Source organism: Cantharellus anzutake, assembly GCF_015039405.1.
Source record: "Cantharellus anzutake strain C23 chromosome Unknown EI90scaffold_14, whole genome shotgun sequence".
NCBI classification, from domain to species: domain Eukaryota; kingdom Fungi; phylum Basidiomycota; class Agaricomycetes; order Cantharellales; family Hydnaceae; genus Cantharellus; species Cantharellus anzutake.
The window spans coordinates 133290-153710 of NW_024066964.1; the positions used below are offsets into that span (position 1 = coordinate 133290).

Consider the following 20421-nt stretch of genomic DNA (forward strand, 5'->3'; position numbering starts at 1 on the left):
CTTGGCACTTTCGCTGCTTGTAGTATACATTTCGCACTTCTCCCTCATCCCTATTTGGACTACTGCTTGTTTACATTTAGCCAGTTAGTCATCAACCCCACTTCCCTCATCCTCCTGCCCCTCTGGGCTTTGCCCTTTCTACCTCCTTTTGGATGCACCATAGAGTCTAACCCATGAGCTTCAGCACTGCATCACTTCCATTATTCCCTCGTCTCTGTTCAGATGCCTTTGTTCCGTTTCAGACCACCCTTGTTTTCCTTGTGCTTTCATCTCTCCATTATATACAGGCACTTGTACATACTTGATTAGACCCTCAGTCTAAAATCGACTAGAAATGCCCCTAGAAACTTCCTCTTTGCTATGTCTGAAATTAAGGACCAAATGGACAAACAGCAATGCACCTTCATGGAGGTCCGATATGATAATCCTCAAAGAAGTGCCCAATGAGCCACAACTGGCGTGATCCCGTGGAATGTGTGCACTTCCTATTCCAGAATCCAGACTTTGATGGGGGTATTGCCTATGCGCCCTCATGGGTGTATCGTTTGGATGGAACACGGGTTTATTTGGAGATGATGACGGCAAACGAGTGGCACTTTCAGCAAGTAACTCACATCATTCCAGTTAGAGTCCTCAAGCTCACAGTGATGTTTAGTGATTTATTCATGGCGAGATGGATGCCATACATTTCAGGTATCATTGGTGGCATGGTGGAAATCTACATGGATGACTGTCGAGCTACTGGCTACATTCCCGGTTTGCATTGGGGCAATTGAGACGTGAGAGTCGACGTCCTTGGTAAGCTTGAAGCTAATATCTCAAAAGGAAAGTTTAGCTTGGGTTTAGTGCTTGTAGACTTAGGGACACAGCTTCACAGGAAGTACTGCTAGCTTGACCCAGTGTCAGTTTTAGGTTGAGTTAGTTGGGACTGGGGCCTCAGTGAGTCCAAAACCCCAGGTGCCCTTGCAATGGGTGGAAGGGTGGATGGTCCGATGATGATAATCGTCAGTGGCACTAGGGCGGGTTGGCGGAGTTGTGACAGCTCTTTGCCAACTTTCCGTAACTGGCACCCCCTGTGGGAAGATTCTGGGCGAGCTGCTCACCCAGAAAGTTCCCATGGTTGTGGCTGTGATGGTTTCTGGGAGAGTCGCTTGCCCAGAACTTTCCCACAGGTCTGCACATTCACAAATGCATGGATGCGCTTTCCTTTCACTGTCAACCATGGCTGTAGCAACTGTACATTCATATTTCACTTCCTCAGAGTGCATGATAGTGTAGCGGTTATTACTATTCTACAATGTGAGAGTGTTGGAACAGCAGGTGCCATTGAGAGGTTCTCAACATGTTACAACGCTTGGGTAGTTTCCAACAAGGACCATTTGGGGGCTCCTCAAAATACTCATCCTAGGCATCAGGAAAGCCTGGGAACTGTACAGTTCTCGGCTCTTTGCAGACTTCCCATAACAGGCATCCCCCGTGGGAAGGTTCTGGGTGAGCTGCTCATCCAGAAAGTTCCCATGGGTCCATGTGCATGTGGGGTCAAGGGCCATACCCTGACATAGTGGTTATGTGTGGTGCCATGTACTGCATGCAGCAAGAGCAGGGAATACAGTGTCTGTGAGAAAAAAAGCAAGTGGATATCCTCACTTGCTTAAATCCTCCTATGCACCTGCCTTTTCCATTCAATCCTACTATGACAATAGTGCAAGTGGACATCTTCACTTGCTAGCCATGAGAAAAAAGCAAGTGGACATCGTCACTTGCTAGCTGTCAGGGCACAGCCCCTGACCCCACACACCCTCAGGTACCCTTCCCCCATTTTCTCCTATTTTTGCCTTCACTGTTCCACAATCCCGCATGCATGCAGACCGTGGGAACATTCTGGGCGAGTTACTCACCCAGAAACCATCACAGCCACAAGCGTGGGAACTTTCTGGGCAAGCAGCTCACCCAGAATCTTCCCACAGGGGGGTGCCAATTATGGAAAGTCGGCAAAGAGCCGAAAACTGTATAGTTCCTGGCTCCCATTTGTAGCGGCTTCACAGGAGGTTGAGAAGGTTACCCTTCATTTCCTGTGAAGGCAAGTGTAACTAGCTACTCCCTAAATGCGTAGCAACTGTCAGGGAGTGACCCGGGGTCGAGGGCGCCCGGGTGTGTCACCCAGCACTGAGGACCCGGTAGGGTGTAGCATGGGCGTGCATACTAATGGGCCCGGCACAAAAGGGTGTCCCTGGCCACTTAGGCTAAAGTGGGAAGTGTGTTATTATTATTAGCAGGGGAATGTAAGCTACTTGCCTAAAGTGGGAAGTGTGAGAAGAAGTTTACTTCTCAGTTCCCACTTAGGCTGTGTTTATGTACATGCTGTCATATCCATTCCCGGCCATCGACTTCCGGTCCCTCCGATCCCTCCGGTCTACCTCCGCTCCTTCTTTACTAACCTCGGAGCTCCCATATTCCGCAATCCTCTCAGTACCCCTCGATGGTCACCACCCCCTCCTTTCAATTTATTACCTACGCCTCCCTAAGTACGGAGCCCCGAAGACTTCCAGACAGCTCCGACGTCCGCTAGCGCACTCCCGCCTCCACTGGGCAATACACTCGCCTGCCCTGCAGAGCCCACCTTCGGGCCTATCCCTCCTTTCCGTTTCTGGGTTATCGCCTGCCTTTCTGTTAACCCCACGACCCGACTTGTCGGTAATATTCAGTCAGCTAATGTTTAACCCCATTGGCTCCGCTCCGTTTGGCTCCACCATTTGCGGACCCATCTTCGCTGTAACCATATATATATCCAACTTGTACATAGGTTACACTTCAGTAATAAAATCGACTAGAGTTACCCCCCCTTCAGTTCTGGTTGCCAGTTAGTAAGTTAGGGCACAGACATGTTACTAGGCACAGCGCTCTTGGCATAAGTCACTGAGGCCGAAGCCCTCCGCCACGGAGACTTCCCTTCGTCTTGAACCTGGTCTCTGACAGTTGCCATGGTGGTTGTTCGGGTATAATATCCCAATTTGTAGGCTGAAGACATCTTCAGCCTGTCGATTATCTCGTCTACATGAGATATTGCTTTCAACATCTCCTCATTTGAGGAGAAGTCCACTCTGATTCTGTCATGAGCAATCATTTCCCTCTTCCATTCAAGGGGAATGTAGTTTAGGAACCTGGCATTGAAGGACACCTGGTCTGGCGGCATCACCATCTGGGACGCTGCTTTAGACAGTTCTAAGTAGAACTGTTTTAGGCCTTTTTCCGCTTCGTATTTAACGTTGTGGTACTTCTTTGTCGCATTCACCATGGCAGAGGCTTTAATGAAGGTTCTCATCAATATGTTGAGAACTTCAAGGAACATACCCTCATCTCCCCTGAGGAGAGTTTCGTCTCGGAGTCTTATTCCGAGGTCGAACACGGGTCCTGTTATAGGAATGGACCTAGAATCTTATGGTCCGTGACTATGAACAATCAAACCTTTGATCCCTGCACCTATTTCGCTGTCAAACCCAATGCCAAGCTTTCCCACTGGGTTTTGGTGCTGGCTGGGGAATTTGTTGAGTTTCAAGGGACTTCCCTTGACCATTGTGACTTTTATATTAGATAGTTAGAAGTCATATGATGTGTAAGGCAGATGCCGAAAAATGTCTTTCATTATCGAATACATAACCCACAAACCTTGTACCGCAATTGTAACATCCTCACCATTGTGCCACCACTGTAAACTCAACCTGTAACCTCGGAACCATGTCCACCTCCCTTTTCATCCTCTCCATGACAAAACCGCAGCGAGGAGGGCATTCCCACGCCCAACCTCCTGCTGCCCGCTCCCACCAGTCCACCGGGTGGTTGAGCGGTCACTCCCATCCAACCAGAAGTTCCCTATCAGGAACTGTAGCCTATCCCACCTCCTTAGGAGAGGGATATAGTCCAGGCAGCTCCAGAATGTCTGGCCATGCACCCACGGGTCCCACTTCCCACGGTCACTCACTACCGTGCACTGGTCCACCAGCCTGCTTTCCCCAACAACTCCCGCTACCGGTACGCTCCCGTGAGCGCCAAGTCACCAATAGCCACCAACTGGGCGACTCCCTTTGGGAGTCCCAGTATCCCACGCTACCGGTACACTCCATTGAGCGCCAAGTCACCGCTAGCCAACCACTCCCAGCACACCTGCTACCGGCACGCTCCCAGGAGCGCCAAGTCCCCGTTAGCAGACAGCCAGGTGGCTCCCTCAAGGAGCCCATTTCATACTCGCTACCGGTACGCTCCCAGGAGCGCCAAGTTACCGTTGGCCAACCCACAGGTTACACTGCCAGACACTCATCCCATTCCGCTCTCCCTCCGATGGCTATGCAGCCACCTCCATTAGTGAGCCAAACGGTTCAGGTTGGGTTCCCCGGAACCCATTCCTGTAACAGGTCCTGTCAGAGACCAGATTCGAGACGAGGGAGAGTCTCCGTGATGGAGGGCTTTGGCCTCAGCGACTTCTGCCAAGAGTGCTGTGCCTAGTGACACGTCCGTGCCCTAACTTACTGACTGGCAATCAGAACCGAAGGGGGGTAACTCTAGTTGATTTTATTACTGGGGTGTAACCTATGTACAAGTGGGATATATATATGGTTACAGCGAAGACGGGTCCGCAATTGGCGGAGCCAAACAGAGTGGAGCTAATGGGGTTTAAACATTAGCCGACTGAATATTACCGACGAGTCAGGTCGCGGGGTTAGCGGAAAGGCAGGTGATAACCCAGAAACGGAGAGGAGGGATAGGCCTGAAGGTGGGCTCTGCAGGGCAGGCGAGTGTATTGCCCAGCGGAGGCGGGAGTGCGCTAGTGGATGTCGGAGCTGTCCGGAAGTCTTCGGGGCTCCGTACTTAGGGAGGCATAGGTAATAAATTGAAATGAGGGGGTGGTGACCATCAAGGGGTACTGAGAGGATTGCGGAATATGGGAGCTCCGAGGTTAGTGAGGGGGAGCGGAGTTAGACCAGAGGGATCAGAGGAACCGGAAGTCGATGGCCGGGGATGGATATGACAGGTCCCCCTAATCCGCAAATCAAGCAGTCCAGATGGACTTCGTTGAATTGGGGACCTTTGCATCCTCATGAGGCGAGGAATCCCAGTAGTTCTGTGAACCACTGCCAGAACGATTCCATGTCGTTCTCCCCTGACCATTTCTTGTCAGGAAAAGCCGGCCCATTTTTTAGAGCTTCAGGCTTCACTCCCTCTGGGTAGGGGGTGAGTATTCTCACTTCAGCCATTCTTATGGCTTTTTCGTACCATTTCTCCAGGTACTCCTCTTGCTCCCCTGCCTTCGCAGGGTCGCTATCCAATGGAGATCTCTCCTTTGGGGGGGTTTTCACTGGGGGGAATCTTCCTTGCAGCATTTCTTTGGTTTTGGGCAAATTTGCCTGAAGTTGTATTTGGATTCTCTCATTGTTTTGAGAGAGTGTGGTTGTGTTACCTCTCTGTTCGAGAGGTTCGTCGAAGGTGGATGTTTGGCTGAACCTTTGGTACGTGGCGATTCTCCTAATTTCTGAATGGTGCCTTCTTTCGGCATCGTCTTCCCCTATCCTTGGGAGAAGGATCTCCTTAGCGTCTCTGTCAAGTTGCTGATGATACTCCAGTGTACTTTCACTGGTGGTTCTTTTCGTGAATTTTTCACAAGTTCTGGTTTTGTCCTGGCCTGTGGCCCAGGGTATTTTTTTGTTTCCTCACTATTTTGTGAGAAGTTTATCTCCTTCAGCAAGTCCATCTGCTCGCTGATTTTGTCAGTCAACGCATCGACTGTGTTGGCCATTCTTTCTAGAGTTATCTCTAGACGAGCCGTGCTATTGTGGCTCGTTTCCTCAATCTTTTTTGATTGAGTTTATTGCGTTTATTATGCATGATTCCTGGTTTTCCAGGAGGAAGTTTGGTTGGGCGAGCAGTGACTCTCCCCAGTTGACATTGCCACTTCTGGGGGTTCCAGAAGGGGTTCTTGGAGTGAAAACTCCATGCTCGCTTTGTTTAGGTGAGGCCGTTGCGGAGGGTGCTTCCCTTTCATAGAGGGGTCTGTTTGCTGGTTTTTTCTTACTTTTCCGTAAGGCTTCCTCAGTGAACTCCCTCATTTTGGTTTGCCTCCTCTTCATTATCTTGGAGACCTCCTCTGAGGTTGGCAACCTTGCCTTGTCTGGCATGGCATGGGGTAGTGTAAACAGTGGAAGTTCTTTTGGAGCTTCCATGCTCTGGGAGATCCTGCTCTCAGGGTGTTTTTTTGCACCTTCTCGGGCTTCCAGCCTGAGAAGAAGTTGGTCTTCGTTTTCCATCCTCCATTCAGACGGAACCTGGAACAAGTCCAGTAGTTTTTTGGATAGCCAATGCAGAGGCTCTTCCCTCTGTTTCCCTTTATCTGCCTTTGGGGCTTGACTTGGGGACATGGGGGAGGACTCCAGGGGATAGTGGGGCCCTGGAGTTTCCTGCAACTCTATCCAATCAGCTTTTCGGGCTGATCGTTCAGTGCTTATGCATTTATTGCACAAGTCGATCACCTCCTGAGGAGGTGAGGGATCTTCCCCAGCTTGGGTTAGATCAGTATGACGTGGAGTTCTAGGGGTATTTGTCAGGGCACACCCACCCGACCTGGCTCCACCTGCCCTCACCCGGTATCCCGCTCACCTCTACTCCCCACCCTTCATCACGGTTCCTCAACTCTTGTTCTTCTTTCTGTCATTTTGTTCTTTTGTTCCTTTGTTCTTTGTTCTATCTTTATCTACACGGACGACCTTTCCCCATACCTATGTATTATTGACCCACCTGCGACGTGCACATGACACACCCAGCCCTGGACGACCCGGACGGCCTCACGGTGCAACCCAGCATGCGCACGTGCAGCACATGCCCTCGGGATCCCCCACAGGGACACCCAGATGACTGCAGCTGTATGCGGGGTGACATGGCAAACCTCATGTGACCCAAGCCACATGTACATAAAGGTACCTGGGGTGGGAACCGAAGAAGTAACCTTCTTCTCACAGTTCCCACTTCAGTCTGAGTGGCCAGGGACCATCGTCCCGGACCGGGCCTGCCAGTATGCATGCCCGCTCCACACCCCGCAACGGCCTCAGTGCTGGGCATTACCCCTGGGCCCCCTCGACCCTGGACACGTCCCTGACAGTATTGGGCCCCACACTTACTCCACATAAGTTTATAAAACCTTCAGGGGCCAGCCCTGAGGTGGTTGCTGTTTTTGGATTGTGTTGATCCTCATCATCGTCTGATGACGGCTCTTGATTTGAATCTCCCATGATGGGAGATTGTGGTTTCTTGATGAACCGCTCATTTCTTTTTATCGTCACTGCAGATGTGACCTTGCCCTTGCAGGTGTGTTTAGGTGCCATTGGCGCTACCAAGTCAAGATGTTAAGATTGATAAGTTCTAGTGGTTGTGTTGTAAAACACACCTCATACACTTAAAAAAGTGTGAGGTCTCAGTGGGTAGCTCAGCACACAGAGCTGTAAGTGATACAATGGTGTGTATTTTACAGTGGTGTGTAAGCAGTTAACCGGAGGTTACCGCTTACCCACGTGACTATATGTATCTTTAATTACATATGGCTTGGGGTTTGGGGCTATTGCCCTGACAGAGTTGGAGGTAATTGTGGAATCCGGAGGCTCCAAGGTTAGTGACAAAGGAGCAGAGGTAATCCAGAAGGACCAGAGGTAGTGGAGGGTGATGGCCATGGATGGATATGACAGAATGCAACAATGGGCGAGACTTCTGACTGATTCAGGTAAGATGTGCTCAGACCTGAACTAATTCCATTGGTGTTACATCAAACCATAACAAACTTGCTATGCTTCAGGTTATCCACAGTGAGGAGAGCTCTTGAAGACTGAGAGCCAGATGCAAGTTTGCTCTTGCTCAATGCCAATGTTGCACAAATGAAGCATCTCTGCCCATTCGTCTATTGTAGCTTCCTGTAACGATAGAGATGATGGAGGTTGGCACTGTTGGAGGAACCATGTGCTATGGGAGGCCGGACGAGTTTTCGTACAGCCACATTCCCACATCCGAGTGAGGAACTCGCCCAGACAGCCACATTCCCACGCTAGCATGACTACTTAGTCACAACACCTCTTTTATATTATTTCGGACTAACCCGTGCCAGGCCACGGATATATTCATTCATTTGAATTCATTTCCTTTTCCCTCAGTTCTTCACGCATATTAGCTGAGACTGAGGTTAGTTACATTCCTTTATTACTATTTCCTTTATTATTGTAACTTACAATATGTATATTACCTAGCTTCACACTTCTAGGTAATACAATTTAGTTCTTCACGCATATTAGCTGACACTGAGCTTCACGCTTCTAGTCCAGCTCCTAACGCAGACTAGAATAGAACAATACTCAGTCTCGCGGTTGTGAACGCAATGAGAACTATAATTGGATATCTACCTAGAATAGAACAATACTAGGTGAAGGTTTTAGAACAAGTAAACGAGTGAATATGATAAAAGATATACCGACCTCAGTCTCGCGGTTGTGAACGCAATGAGAACTGAGGGTGTCAGCGAAGAAAACATCAAGCTTTTAAGCGTCGATTAATCGAGTGTAACAGGAGTGAGGATTATTACAAATAAAGGAAAGTGAGGCGACCAACAGGTCGGAAAAAGGAAGATAAATGCTAAATAAACATGGAATGATCAGACAGTAGAGACCGACTAGAAATAAACCTAACATCAATCATCGGGCATCTCACCGAGATAATGTAGGTCGGGTATCCTTGCGCTAAACATCGAACCAACCGTTGCTGTCTTACAACAGCTCCGAGATCAAGTGTTGCTCATGCACTGCCTGCAATGGGTGGCTTGGTGGCTATACCGAGGCCAACTGGCTTTGGCTTCACGTGAGTGTGAGAGCCAGCCGCGAATGACTGACCCCCGGGCCCCTTTGGACCCCACCATAAAACCATTTTCTCAATGCATGGGTGCACAGGTGCATGCACTCAAACACCGAAATAGTATCTAAGAATGTAGGTTGGCTGGTAACCCCATGATACCAATTTACATTGACTGGGTCACAAGTAGTAGGCGGATTTGAATTTTGTCTACCTTAGTGTCATCAGTCTTCAAATCTGGATCCGGAGTACAGTGTTTACATTGAACACAGCTGCCTTTCATTTCGTACAAAATGACCAATGACCAGCATGAGAAGTTCCACCAGGGTACATCCTCCTTACAGAATCCTGTATCAATGTTTCACTGGGCTCAAACATTTCAGGGACATCCTTTGACAACCTCAGCAAGGCATCATATGTCGCAACATCCTGAGGCCTAATGGTGCGAAAAGTCCTGGAAGAAGCCCTGGCACACCAAACATCAAATGATGTGTAGGCATTCTTCCGGTATATAGGCAGCTGTTTGCCTTGCCTTGCTGGCTGCGTCCGTGGAGGTGGCCCTATAACAGAAACAATGGATTTCTTCGATGCCAGTGCAATCACCATCCGAATCACTGGGAGTGTTTTCTGTTTCCTGGGGAAAATTCCGAGCTTGGACGGATCCATTTTGTCAAACAAGTCTTGCGACGGTTTGGTTGAGTAAGAATGATCATTCTTCGACTGTATCATGAGGACAGTCATATTGTCCGCTTGCAATACTGTGTCTTTGTAAAGAATTGGAATGACCACATCAACGCCACGTTGATTATCCAGACAGACAACTCCGACACCCCGGGCAGCAAGCTTAAAGAGATAGTTGACAGAGAGTACCTCGAAATCATAAACCTTGATGAAATGCGTGACGTAGATGCGTGAGCTCTTGAATGTCTCGGCAAATGATCTGTTGCGGCTGCCGTTCAGCAGCATTGAAGGCAAAGAATCCTTGATCGACGTGTCATAGATGTCGCGGGCAAAGAGAGCCTGAAACAACGAGGTCACCATGACCCCCCCTGGCTTCCATTCCCCTTCCCTAGACATAAGGTCATCTAGGGTGTCGATAATAATGTTGCAGGTAATGAGTTCTCCCCGATCTCCCTTACTTATTCCAGGCCACTGCAAGATGTCTTCTAACATATGACAGGACCGGACCGTATCCCGGATGGAGCACAAGATGGTGGCCGCGGCCTCGGTGAGGATCGGTTCGGATGCTGCAACCGTGACGACAGACTCGAACCCTTCCTTGACACCCAAGCATACACGCATGTGCCTCTCGACTTGGTGCATCTGGTCCCTTTCCGCCTCCGCTCGTTGCTGACCAGAGTAAACGGTCGTATTGAAGTCCAGCACAAGACGATGAGACATCACGGCAAACATTTCCGCGCGGGCCAAGTTGTCCCTTTTCCATGCACGACAGAGAAGTTTCTCAATAGCAAATGTGGTGATTGTCTCTTTGACGCGGTCTCCGCCCGCTTGGTAGCGTGTTAGCCATCTGCGATGACATGAAGCCATTATAGCGAAGAAAAATTTGGGAGAACGCACAAGGGACGACCTAGTGATAACCTATATGATAACTCAGTGACATTATCCAGAGTCATGACCCCATCAAACTCCTTCGCCATGTGATCAAAACCCAGTGCGCTGAACGGTTTGATACTGACAAGTTCACCTTTGAGAATGCGGCTCGATGGATCAAGGTGAGATGGTGGGGAGAACTGGTCAGATTTTCCTGTTGTGGACAAGAAGAGACTCCAGATAGGAAATGTCCTTAAAGCCCGCAAAGCGCGTCTCAACGACGTGAATGGAATCGGGTCTCCACCAGGATTTGGAGTTGTCAAAGTGTGGGCTTCATCAAACGCCAAACACAACACGGGAGTATGCTGTGCACTCTGGTAATCAGGAGCGATCTTTTCTAATACTCTTTTGACGACAGAAGTAAGTTCAACCGTACCTTGTGTATGAGAAAGACATTATATCAGTCAAGACCGCGTTTAGGGAAGCAATGGGGAGTACCGTTTGTTTTTGTCGTGAACTTCCCGGGCGGTGTTTTCATTTCTGGAGGAGTCATCGGCCTTACTGAAGATAGCTGCCTCGACTGTGAGGGTCATAGCGGCGACATAGAACAGACGACTTGCCTTATTCGCTCTGTTCAATACGTCCTTGTAAAATTGCACACGCAGAGGACCTTGCTCATCAAACTGCTGTCCAACTGTCATAAAAAGCCGAAACTGCTCGGCAAGGGATTCAGGATAGTTCTTTAATGTGGCCGTCTTCTCGGCATCTGAGAGCTTAGAGGACTTGATCCTTGATTTTAGGTCATCAAGGACGTCGGATAGTTTCTCGAACAACGCAGTGAGAAATGCGCTGAAGCGATCATCGCTCGCAAGTTGTGAGAGGCCAGGGTATGTGAGCCAATGGAGGATAGCATGGTCAGGGGCTGGATATCCTAAATCGAAACATCAGAATCACAATGAAGCGACCGTGAGAGGGTATCACCTTCAACTCCCTTACGGAGATTGAAAGGGACTACAAAGTGGTACTTGGAGAACTCGTCGACCATTCGTGATTTCCCCATCCCAGACGACTGCACGACTGGTAAGAGGCGAGCATACACATTAGGGCCACATGGTCCCGTCATGTACAGGGAAAGAATGTCGGCAGTGTTTCCTTTGTATGTGGAAGACCATGACTTGACCGCCGCTGGAATGGGTTCATAAAGGAATAACACCAGCAGGCGACACTCTACCCACCATCTTTGGATAACTGAGAGTCAAGTATCACTTCAAGATCCGCAAAACCCGCATGCTGAACAGCTGGACGAAGAATTTCTGCAACGACAGCTGATCAAAACCATCCAACGGCAAAAACCTCCGGCGCATACTCAGGTTTCGTATGTCATTGAATGATTCTTTGTTCCACGCTTCGTCCAACTTAGCCCCCAGCTCCGGGTGGTTTGTTATTAGAGCACTCAGCTCATGTACATCTTTCGAGACGAGTAGTCCATCTGACTGCTGCACAATGCTTTGGAGAAGAGCAAGACGAGTGCCACCTTGTTGGGAAAGCATGCCAAGATTTTTGTAGACCTGCATGTTGCGCAGGACACGATCGTTCAGACTCTGGTGGGTGGCTTCGTCCAGGTCATCGGGAAGAACCGCAAGAGTCGTCTTGGGTACACGTTTAGAGGAGGGCTCACCCATTGGCGGTCCGACGTCCAAATTGGATCTCTTTAGAGCTGACTGATTCATCGACACCGCACCGTGTGGATATTGCCGGGAGGCTGCACTGAGGAACATTCCCACGCTCAAGGGCTCTTCGAGGTTGGCGGGGGTGGTTGAGTGGCCACCCACAGTTTGGTCATGCAGGGTTGGGCAGACCAGCGTCTGACCGCCCGTCATGGTCGAATGCCAGACTGTTGGAATACGAGTCACAGTCACATGATGAAACTGAACCGGAATATCCGGGAATATTCTAGGGGTTACTAGGCGCCTGCGTAAGCGCTGGGCATAGAAGAGCCTGGAATATTGTTGAGAAGTATAAATATGGGCGCTGGAGCGCCGTGTGTATTTGAGTTATATTTCTTTCTATATTACATCTGGGTTGCGAGTGAAACTGCCGAAGCGGGTTGCCATATTTGGAACGGCGCGTTTACAACACAGACGCTCGGTCTGATTCACTGACTGTCCATGATTCAGTCAGCTCTAAAATGATCCAATATCGGCCCGCCAATTTGCACTCTCGCGGTTCATCCCACCGTCCTGCACCCAGCACTTGCGCTACACGAGCCCGACAACCTTCTCTCATGGAAATTATCCTCTGTTCGGAGACAAAAAAATATTTTTGCATGGATGAGAGTTTATTCCCACTACTCATTCCAAATGACAAGTAGTACTCTGCCCTCAATTACTACCATCACTGTACGTAATTATTGGTTGAAATATATATATGTAACAACGTCATTTACTTCTTTCGATCTCACTGTGAAGTAGGACTTCCTGCAGTCAGACATGCTCTTGAGGCCCAATATTGAGGCCAAAGACCGTTCCTCTGTTTACAGCTAACTAGCCTTTTGTTTGTAACCATGTCTTATCGGGTTTGACAAAGACGTTTGCCATATATCAGGAAACCAATATGGGCGCGATTTGAAACTCTCACGGTTCATTGGCTGTTCCAGAGCCCAATTGAGGACTGACGTTCGAAGGTGCTTGGGCAAGTGAATCCAACACCATGAGGTTTCATCCCAAATGGTGGAGATGTGAGCTGGATCCACAGTAAAGGATGCTCATCTCGACACATTAACGAAAAAATCGGCAGATGTCATCGCTCAGCATACCATCAGCAAAATGACGTAAGTCACAATATCTCCTACATTTTACATAACATTTGAATGGTAGAATTGACTTATGTAACCGGTCGTTCACACATCGCAATCTGATTCTGGGGCTCTTTCGTTAGTCTGACGATGCAAACAAAAACCCCTCACTGCCTCACATGCCTACCGCATTCATCGCTGGGAGCATTTGCGCCCCGGTCTTCGTTTGAAAGCCAGGAAACAGGACAGACCCAGTAAGGGGTGGCGTGAATGGCCCCCACACCAGTTCAACCCGTAACACTGATGTTCCAGCGCAACCTGGGCATCCCAAACAGGCTCCCAGCACTTGGTTTTCGACATGCACATGACGGGCTTTGGACTTGCATGGGTGAGGCGTGAAACACATGGCTGGGAAACACTAGAGGTGAGTCCCTTTTCCGATCGTTTGACAATTTGTGTTCGTTACCTGTCGAAAGTGCGCTATGGCCCCCGATGCATACTATACGTGTTCCCTACGAGTCATCCCTGATTGGAGTCCGATTGGGCACTCTCCACGACCATCTAAAGGATCCCCTTGCAGGTGCGTCTACAGCTCAACGACGAGGGGGACTTCCTTCCTCCTTCCCCCATTCAACCGCTTCCTTTCGTTTATTCCACAATCTGCTCTGCAAACACGAATGCTGAGAAGTCCGCCACCCCCTTCACCTTTCCCTCATCCTTCAGCACCGCCTCCCATCCAAAACTATCAACCCGGAGCCCCCATCCCCCCATTTTATTTTTCTTTTGTTGTGTATATAATTCCTGCTACAGAGTAGCAGGTCTTGTGGGCTTAGACTGAATTGCCATGGTCCTGTTCCATGTTCTATTGTAATCGAACATGTGATAGAGTGAGTAATGCACGTATGGAACCATTTATGTAAACCCTTTTTTTTCAGGAGCTGTTCCACCATACAATCTAACTAATAGACGACAATACTGCAGATCTTGCAAGTCCCATAGGTTGTTATGAGCCTGGGGCTCAGATGTTGAGACCCCGCTCATGAACCGACGCGTTCAGTGTCCATCTTATTGGCATGCGACAACACTCCCACCGCTCTGCTGCCTCATCCGTTGTTGATCCTGATGTCATCCACACGTTGCTATGACCATGCCATGACTACCTCCACACGCACTCTTGCCCCATCCCGTCCAGCGCCACTGGCAGTGCCGACGCAATGGTCGCATTTGTCCTTCTGCATCTTCCCTCCGCTCTGCTGTGACCACCTCCGTCCGCAACACATCCTTCCAACGGCCCCAGTGCTCATCTCTCTCCTCCATCCTGATGCATTCTATGCAGGCATCCTTCATTGGTTCCTCCCACCTTGTCACATTGCCCTCATGATATGCCGTTGTGACATCGTGTTCCATTCTCAGCTGACATGCTGATGCAGAGGTTCGCCCTTCACACTTGATGATCCTACCCCACCTCCCACCACTGCTCCCCTGCATTGAGTCGGGACATGAGTTACACACAGTTCCGCATTGGTACGCTGTCAATGGGCCCATGCATAAAATACTATGTATATACATCAGATGTGGCCAAGACCATCACTTTTCATGTCCCAGCGAAATATGTCATCATTAAATGCAACCGTCGTCCTCCCAGGAAATATCATTGATGCACACGGTGAGGGGAAGAAATTGTTGAAGCTAGGGCTTGGCCTTCTGCAAGTTCTTTGATTTTGCGGACAGGATCCCATCGTGGCCACACGTCCCAGTCTGAGGGAAAAACTGATGGATTGAGGCTAACCAGCGATGGGTGGGTTGATTGGAGCTAGAGCTGCTCCGATTGGGTGGTTTATGTTGATTACTGAGTGTCTGTCTTGAGCTGCGATTCATGGTTGTTGCCCAGGGGCATGGCAATAGGCCGGGGTGGAGATTTGAGTGGATTTGGGACACCTTTTTTTGAAACCTGAATTGGGCCAAGCTTGTGTGCAACAGGCAAGCAGCGAAACACTCGGAATGTTAATTCCACTATTAACAACGCCCTTACAAGAGGATGAGGCTGACTTGTTGGACCTGCTCGAAGTTGTGTCTTAGTAGTGCCTGCCACAAAATTTCTAACGCATTCTGGACTGTCTGTCAGGGTTCAGCACCCTGCCCTAGGGTGCCCCAGACTCCCCAACCAATCCCTTCCTTCCATTCCTTCATTGTTGCCTTGTTGTTGCCTTTCTGTGTTGCATATCCGCGTGCATGGGATAGCGTGGGAACTTTCTGAGCGAGCAGCTTGCCCAGAATGTTCCCACGGGTCACAGCCACAGTTCTGGGTGAGCAACTCACCCAGAACGTTCCCACGCTTACTGGGCACTGCCACCTGGATGCTCCCTCCCGGTCACACTACACAACTCTAGGAGCTGTATAGTTGTGGGCATGTGACCCATTCCTTTATATAGCAACCATGCAGGGAGATGAGACCTTTACCCTTCTTCTCATCTCATGCCCCGCATAGGCAAGTGTACATATTCTATTTCCTTTACTATACATCTCATGCCCCCAGGAAGCCTCCGAGTCCGAGGCCGGGCCCTGACACTGTCCAAACTCATGCAAAAACCTCCTTCCACCAAACCCTACTCCCACCAATGGGTTCTCAAACTAATGAATATTTTCTCCCAGCTCTCTCTTGGTTCTGATCTCACTGTGGTTTTGTTTGTCAGGACCGGAATGTTCTGGATAGCCAATGGCTCCCATATCTGAGACTCACACGCTCACATCATGTTGCCCCAATACCGTAATCCCTTCACACCAGAGTTTCACAAGCCATTCCGCGACGAATACTTTACGCACTGATGCAAAATGATTGGGCTTTCACTTGACCTCAGACTACAAATAGGTCCCCACCGAGTCCTGATAGCTCTGCCATTACTTTTGTTTTCTTGAACATTGTTAAACATGTCAGACTCCATGGCAGAATAAAGAATGGGGGTTTGTAAGCAAAAGTGCCATATATCATCCCTCTCCCTTCAGAGCCACACAATTGGCAAAACCTCTACAATTGACAGCCTTACATATAACTGAAAGGAGGGGACAGGCAACCATTTGCCTTTTGGGCGAAACACCTGATTTGCAAATGTTGTACTATCAGTAGCAACATAGCTGACAATGACAAAATGCTGTTTACCGACTCAGTTGGGACTTTGTATACAATTTCCATACCAATGGGACAGTGAGTGAGTCCTTCCGGAAGTGTCGACCCAAATGGTAACAACATAATGATCAAGAAAGAGAAATGAATGAATGCGTGGGGAGAGTGAAACATACCCCATTGAACAGGATCAATCAGCACATTATCCTGGATTCTAACCAGGTCACCCTTGTCACTGGACCTCAGAGCAATCATGCAGTCAGATCTGCATCCCTTCTTGGGCAGGATATTTCTGCATGAGCAGAAAACATTGGGTTCATTTGTAAATATGGACCAGCATACATGAACGGTGTCTGTAATGATGTAAGTGGAATGAAAGACAAGACAGCCAGATGAGGACATACCCATATGGTTTGGGAAGATGTTGGAGTGCTAGAACAGGGATGAGGATAAGGACTGATGTGCATGCTCTCAACTTGAAGGATGTTGATGCTGACCTTTGGTGAACAAGCAATGATCCATGGCATTTTGCCAGGGAAGCTGGTAACAGAATAACCGCTGGGTATGGAATCTAGAGAAGAGAGTCGGACTAGGTAGAGAATTGAAGAGTGACCGACTATGAGGGAAAAGAAAAAATACCGGAATGTTCCGGACCTACCAGCGGTTGGGTGGCTTGGTCACGGAAGCAAACATTTTGGTCACGAGTCCAAAATGACTCATCATGGCAATGTGGCACAGGGCTGTTTGCTGCCACAACCAACTTCCCTCTTAGAAGCCCATGGGTGTTGCAGTGTTAAATTTCTTGGGATACAAGTGTATGCTGAGGCCAACTCACGTTGTTGATGTTGAGTCTTGCAGCGCTAAGATTTACTTTGTTTCCCTTTTCTGGATCAGTTGTTACTAAAGTCAGTGCACATTGATATTGCCTGACTATAAAACACCAATTTTTTGGACCTTACGACTTCTCCTCAGTTCACACATAGCGGACTGAGGTGAGTCTAAGTTTTCTCCTTCCCTTATGTGTTTAACAACATGTATCTAATATTCGTACACCAGCGTCAACATTGCTAGGTGATTACTTCCAATATATTTCTAGTTCACGCATAGCAGACTGAGTGTCAACATCGCTAGTCCATCTTTTCGTCTTATATGTGGAACCTTGGCCAATGCTTCTCATGCTTGGCAGGTGGCTTTTGCATGAAACATTAACATTAGCAAGCCCAGTGCTCAGGAATTTGAACAACTGGCTTTCTAGCAGACATTCCTCCCATGCCATCACCATTAGCTAGGGAAGCTCCCTTTCTGAGTATACTCAGCCACTGAGATGGCTGATTTGCAACATGCAACAAAGGTGGGGGAGTCGCCTAAGGAATTTCAGCAATTTAGAGCTACTCAAGTCAACATCCCCATTCAGTGGTTTGATGTCAGGGACTCGTCCAGGGTTGAGGAGGCCCGGGTGTAGCGTCCGGTGCTGAGAGTCTGGTGGGGGGTGGATCGGGCATGCATACTGACAGGCCTGATGTGGGACAACGGTCCCTGGCCACTTAGACTGAAGTGGAAAGATGAGAAGTGAAGAAATTTCACATTGCCCTGTGGGACTTACTCCATGAGATCCAACTGAATGATACAGTTCAGGTCACAAGACAAGGACATAAAATCATGGACAAGCCTGGCATTGAAACCAGGACCTCTCAGTGTGCTACCATTACACAACTCGCCCATTTGACCATGCCGGTATAGGCTGTTAAACTCTATACTGATGGGAACAGATATCCATTCTCCAACAAGAAGAAGGCTACTTCTTCAGTTCCCACTTCAGGTATGTTTATATACATGTGGCTTGGGTCACATGACAGATGCCACGTCACCCTTGCACACAGCCATAACCACCTGGGTGTCTCTGTGGGAGATCCCAAGGGCATCTGGTGCAAGCACGCATGCTGGGCACAGCGGGAAGTTGCCTGAGGTTGGGTACATTGGTACAAAGGAAGGTCGTCCATGTGAAATAAAGAGAAAATAAAGAGGAAGTAAAATAGGAAGAAAGTGAGGAAGTGGGGATGAGGAGAGGGAAAGGAAAAGAGGGAGGAGGTGAGGAGGGGTGGACAGTGGGGTACTGGGTAAGGTGGGGCCAGGTGGAGCTGGGTCAGGCGGGTGTGCCCTGACATTTGATGGTTGATGGTAAGTGCTAAACAGTAATGGTAGTGCATGTTAGAACCGGGTGAGAGCGGACAATTCCAGAGTGGAACCAGAGACTTAGCAAGGAGGGACCTTGGCCTCAGTGACTCATGTGGAGTGCTGTGCCATTGCTGTTTGTCCATTTGGTCCTTAATTTCAGAAGCAGTGAGCAGGAAGTCTCTAGGGGGCATTTCTGGTCGATTTTAGACTGAAGGTCCAAAACAAGTATGTACAAGCGCCTGTATATAGTGGGGAGATGAAAGCACAAGGAGGTCTGAATCGGAACAAAGGTGTCTGAACAGAGACAAAGGGATGATGGAAGTGGAGTGGTACCAAAGGTCATGGGTTAGACTCTGTGGTACATCCAAAAGGAGGTAGGGAGGGCGAAGCCCAGAGGGGCAGGAGGATGAGGTGAAGTGGGGTTGATGACTAACTGGCTAAAATGGAAGGAAGCAGTAGTCCAAATAGGGATGAGGGGAAAGTGCGAAGATACATTACAAGCGGTGAAAGTGCCTAGGATGGTCCGTGGAGCTTGGAGGTTGCAGAGCTTACAGAGGTTGTGGAGGCAGGGTCAAAAGTCCAAGGAATATTGGCCATGGTGTTTATGTAGAATGAGGTCACCAATGCAATGGACTTAAGCTGAGGTGGAGTCAAAGTCCGAGGTTGGAACCATGACGGAATCTCAGAGCAAAGGTACAGGCAGTGTCCAAGTATGAGGAACGGGATGGTGGTGGGAGGTTGTAACTTGGCAGAGGTTGGTGTCAGGGCACACCCGCCTGACCCAGGTCCACCCAGACCCACCCAGCCACACCTCACCTGCTGCCCCGCTGTCCATCCCTCTCCTTCCTCCCTCCTCCCTCCTTCCCTCTTTCTTCTCTTTTCTTTATTTCATTCTTCTCACCATTCTCTTCCTGTTTATTCCTTCTATCTACATGGACCACTTTCCTTTGCATCAATGTACTATTGACCCGTCTGGCCCAGACACCCCAGATGGCTTCCTGCTGTGCCCAGCACGCGCGCATGCAGTGGACGCTCTCAGGATCCCCCATGGGGACACCCAGATGGCTGCAGCTGTCTCTGAGGATGACGTGGCACCTGTCATGTGACTCAAGCCACATGTACATAAATGTACCTGAAGTGGGAACTGAAGAAGTAACATTCTTCTCACATTCTCCACTTCAGTCTGAGTGGCCAGGGACTGCTGTCCCTTTCCGGACCTGCCAGTACACACGCCCAGTTTACACCCTGCAAGGGCCCCTCTGCTGGGCGATACATCCAGACCCCCTCTACCCCAGATGCGTCCCTGACAGTTGGCAGAAGTGGGATGGATGTCACGACCATGCATTCTGACCCAGATGCCAGCCCTTATTCTGTTTCCTTTTGTTTCATTTTGTCACCTGACCCATTCAGTTTCTTACTATATATAGGTATATTACATTATTATAACTTTAGTCTGAATATCGACTAGGTTTGTCCCCCCTAACAAGGCAGCCCCAAGCCACTTTGAAATGTGGGCATTGAGACAGTAGGTGGGCACAGTGCTCTCTTGGAGTTGCTGAGGCCGAAGCCCAACAACCCTGGAGCCTTGTCCCCTGAGTCGTCCCCGTTTGCTGACCCGTACCTAACAATGGAGGAGAGGAGTGAGGAGAGGAATGAGAAGAGGAGTAAGAGGAGGAATGATGTCAGGTCCGAAGGTGAGTATCGGAGTGGACGGGGACAGGGTAGGAGAGGGATGGAAGGAGAGGAGGTGATGTGAGGAGTGATGGGAGGAATGAGGAGGTGTGGTGTTTGGTCCGAAGGTGGATATCGGATTGGATGGAGGTAGGGTAGGACTCTGGGGGTGGTGAAGCAGGGGGTCCTGGAGTTAGATTGGGATCAGGTATGTATGGATGTGTCAGTATCCCTTTCT

At 49.2% G+C, this 20421-nt stretch overlaps 2 protein-coding genes across 2 annotated transcripts; both read right to left on the reverse strand.

The window, feature by feature from the left end:
• Window positions 1-9053: 9053 nt before the first annotated feature.
• On the reverse strand, window positions 9054-12180 carry EI90DRAFT_3048677 (uncharacterized protein). Its single transcript, XM_039059636.1, has 7 exons — window positions 11789-12180; window positions 11658-11735; window positions 11404-11607; window positions 11043-11353; window positions 10921-10993; window positions 10450-10858; window positions 9054-10399 (listed from the first exon to the last, which is right to left on the reverse strand). Exons 1-7 carry the CDS (start codon window positions 12150-12152, stop codon window positions 9151-9153), a joined length of 2688 nt encoding a protein of 895 aa, XP_038918302.1. The 5' UTR covers window positions 12153-12180; the 3' UTR covers window positions 9054-9150.
• Window positions 12181-14234: 2054 nt separating this feature from the next.
• On the reverse strand, window positions 14235-14717 carry EI90DRAFT_3014731 (uncharacterized protein; the record flags this gene model as incomplete). Its single annotated transcript, XM_039056817.1, has 3 exons — window positions 14235-14335; window positions 14389-14629; window positions 14682-14717. 3 exons carry the CDS (start codon window positions 14715-14717, stop codon window positions 14235-14237), a joined length of 378 nt encoding a protein of 125 aa, XP_038918303.1.
• Window positions 14718-20421: the final 5704 nt, after the last annotated feature.

Excerpts from the sequence above, each read along its gene's own strand:
- EI90DRAFT_3048677 (XM_039059636.1), bottom strand. The coding sequence starts at position 12,152 with ATGAATCAGTCAGCTCTAAAGAGATCCAATTTGGACGTCGGACCGCCA. Across the intron at positions 11,608-11,657 it reads CTCTCAGTTATCCAAAGATG|CGGCGGTCAAGTCATGGTCT; the intron begins GTGGGTAGAGTG and ends AACCCATTCCAG. Across the intron at positions 10,994-11,042 it reads TATTGAACAGAGCGAATAAG|CTATCTTCAGTAAGGCCGAT; the intron begins GCAAGTCGTCTG and ends CAGTCGAGGCAG.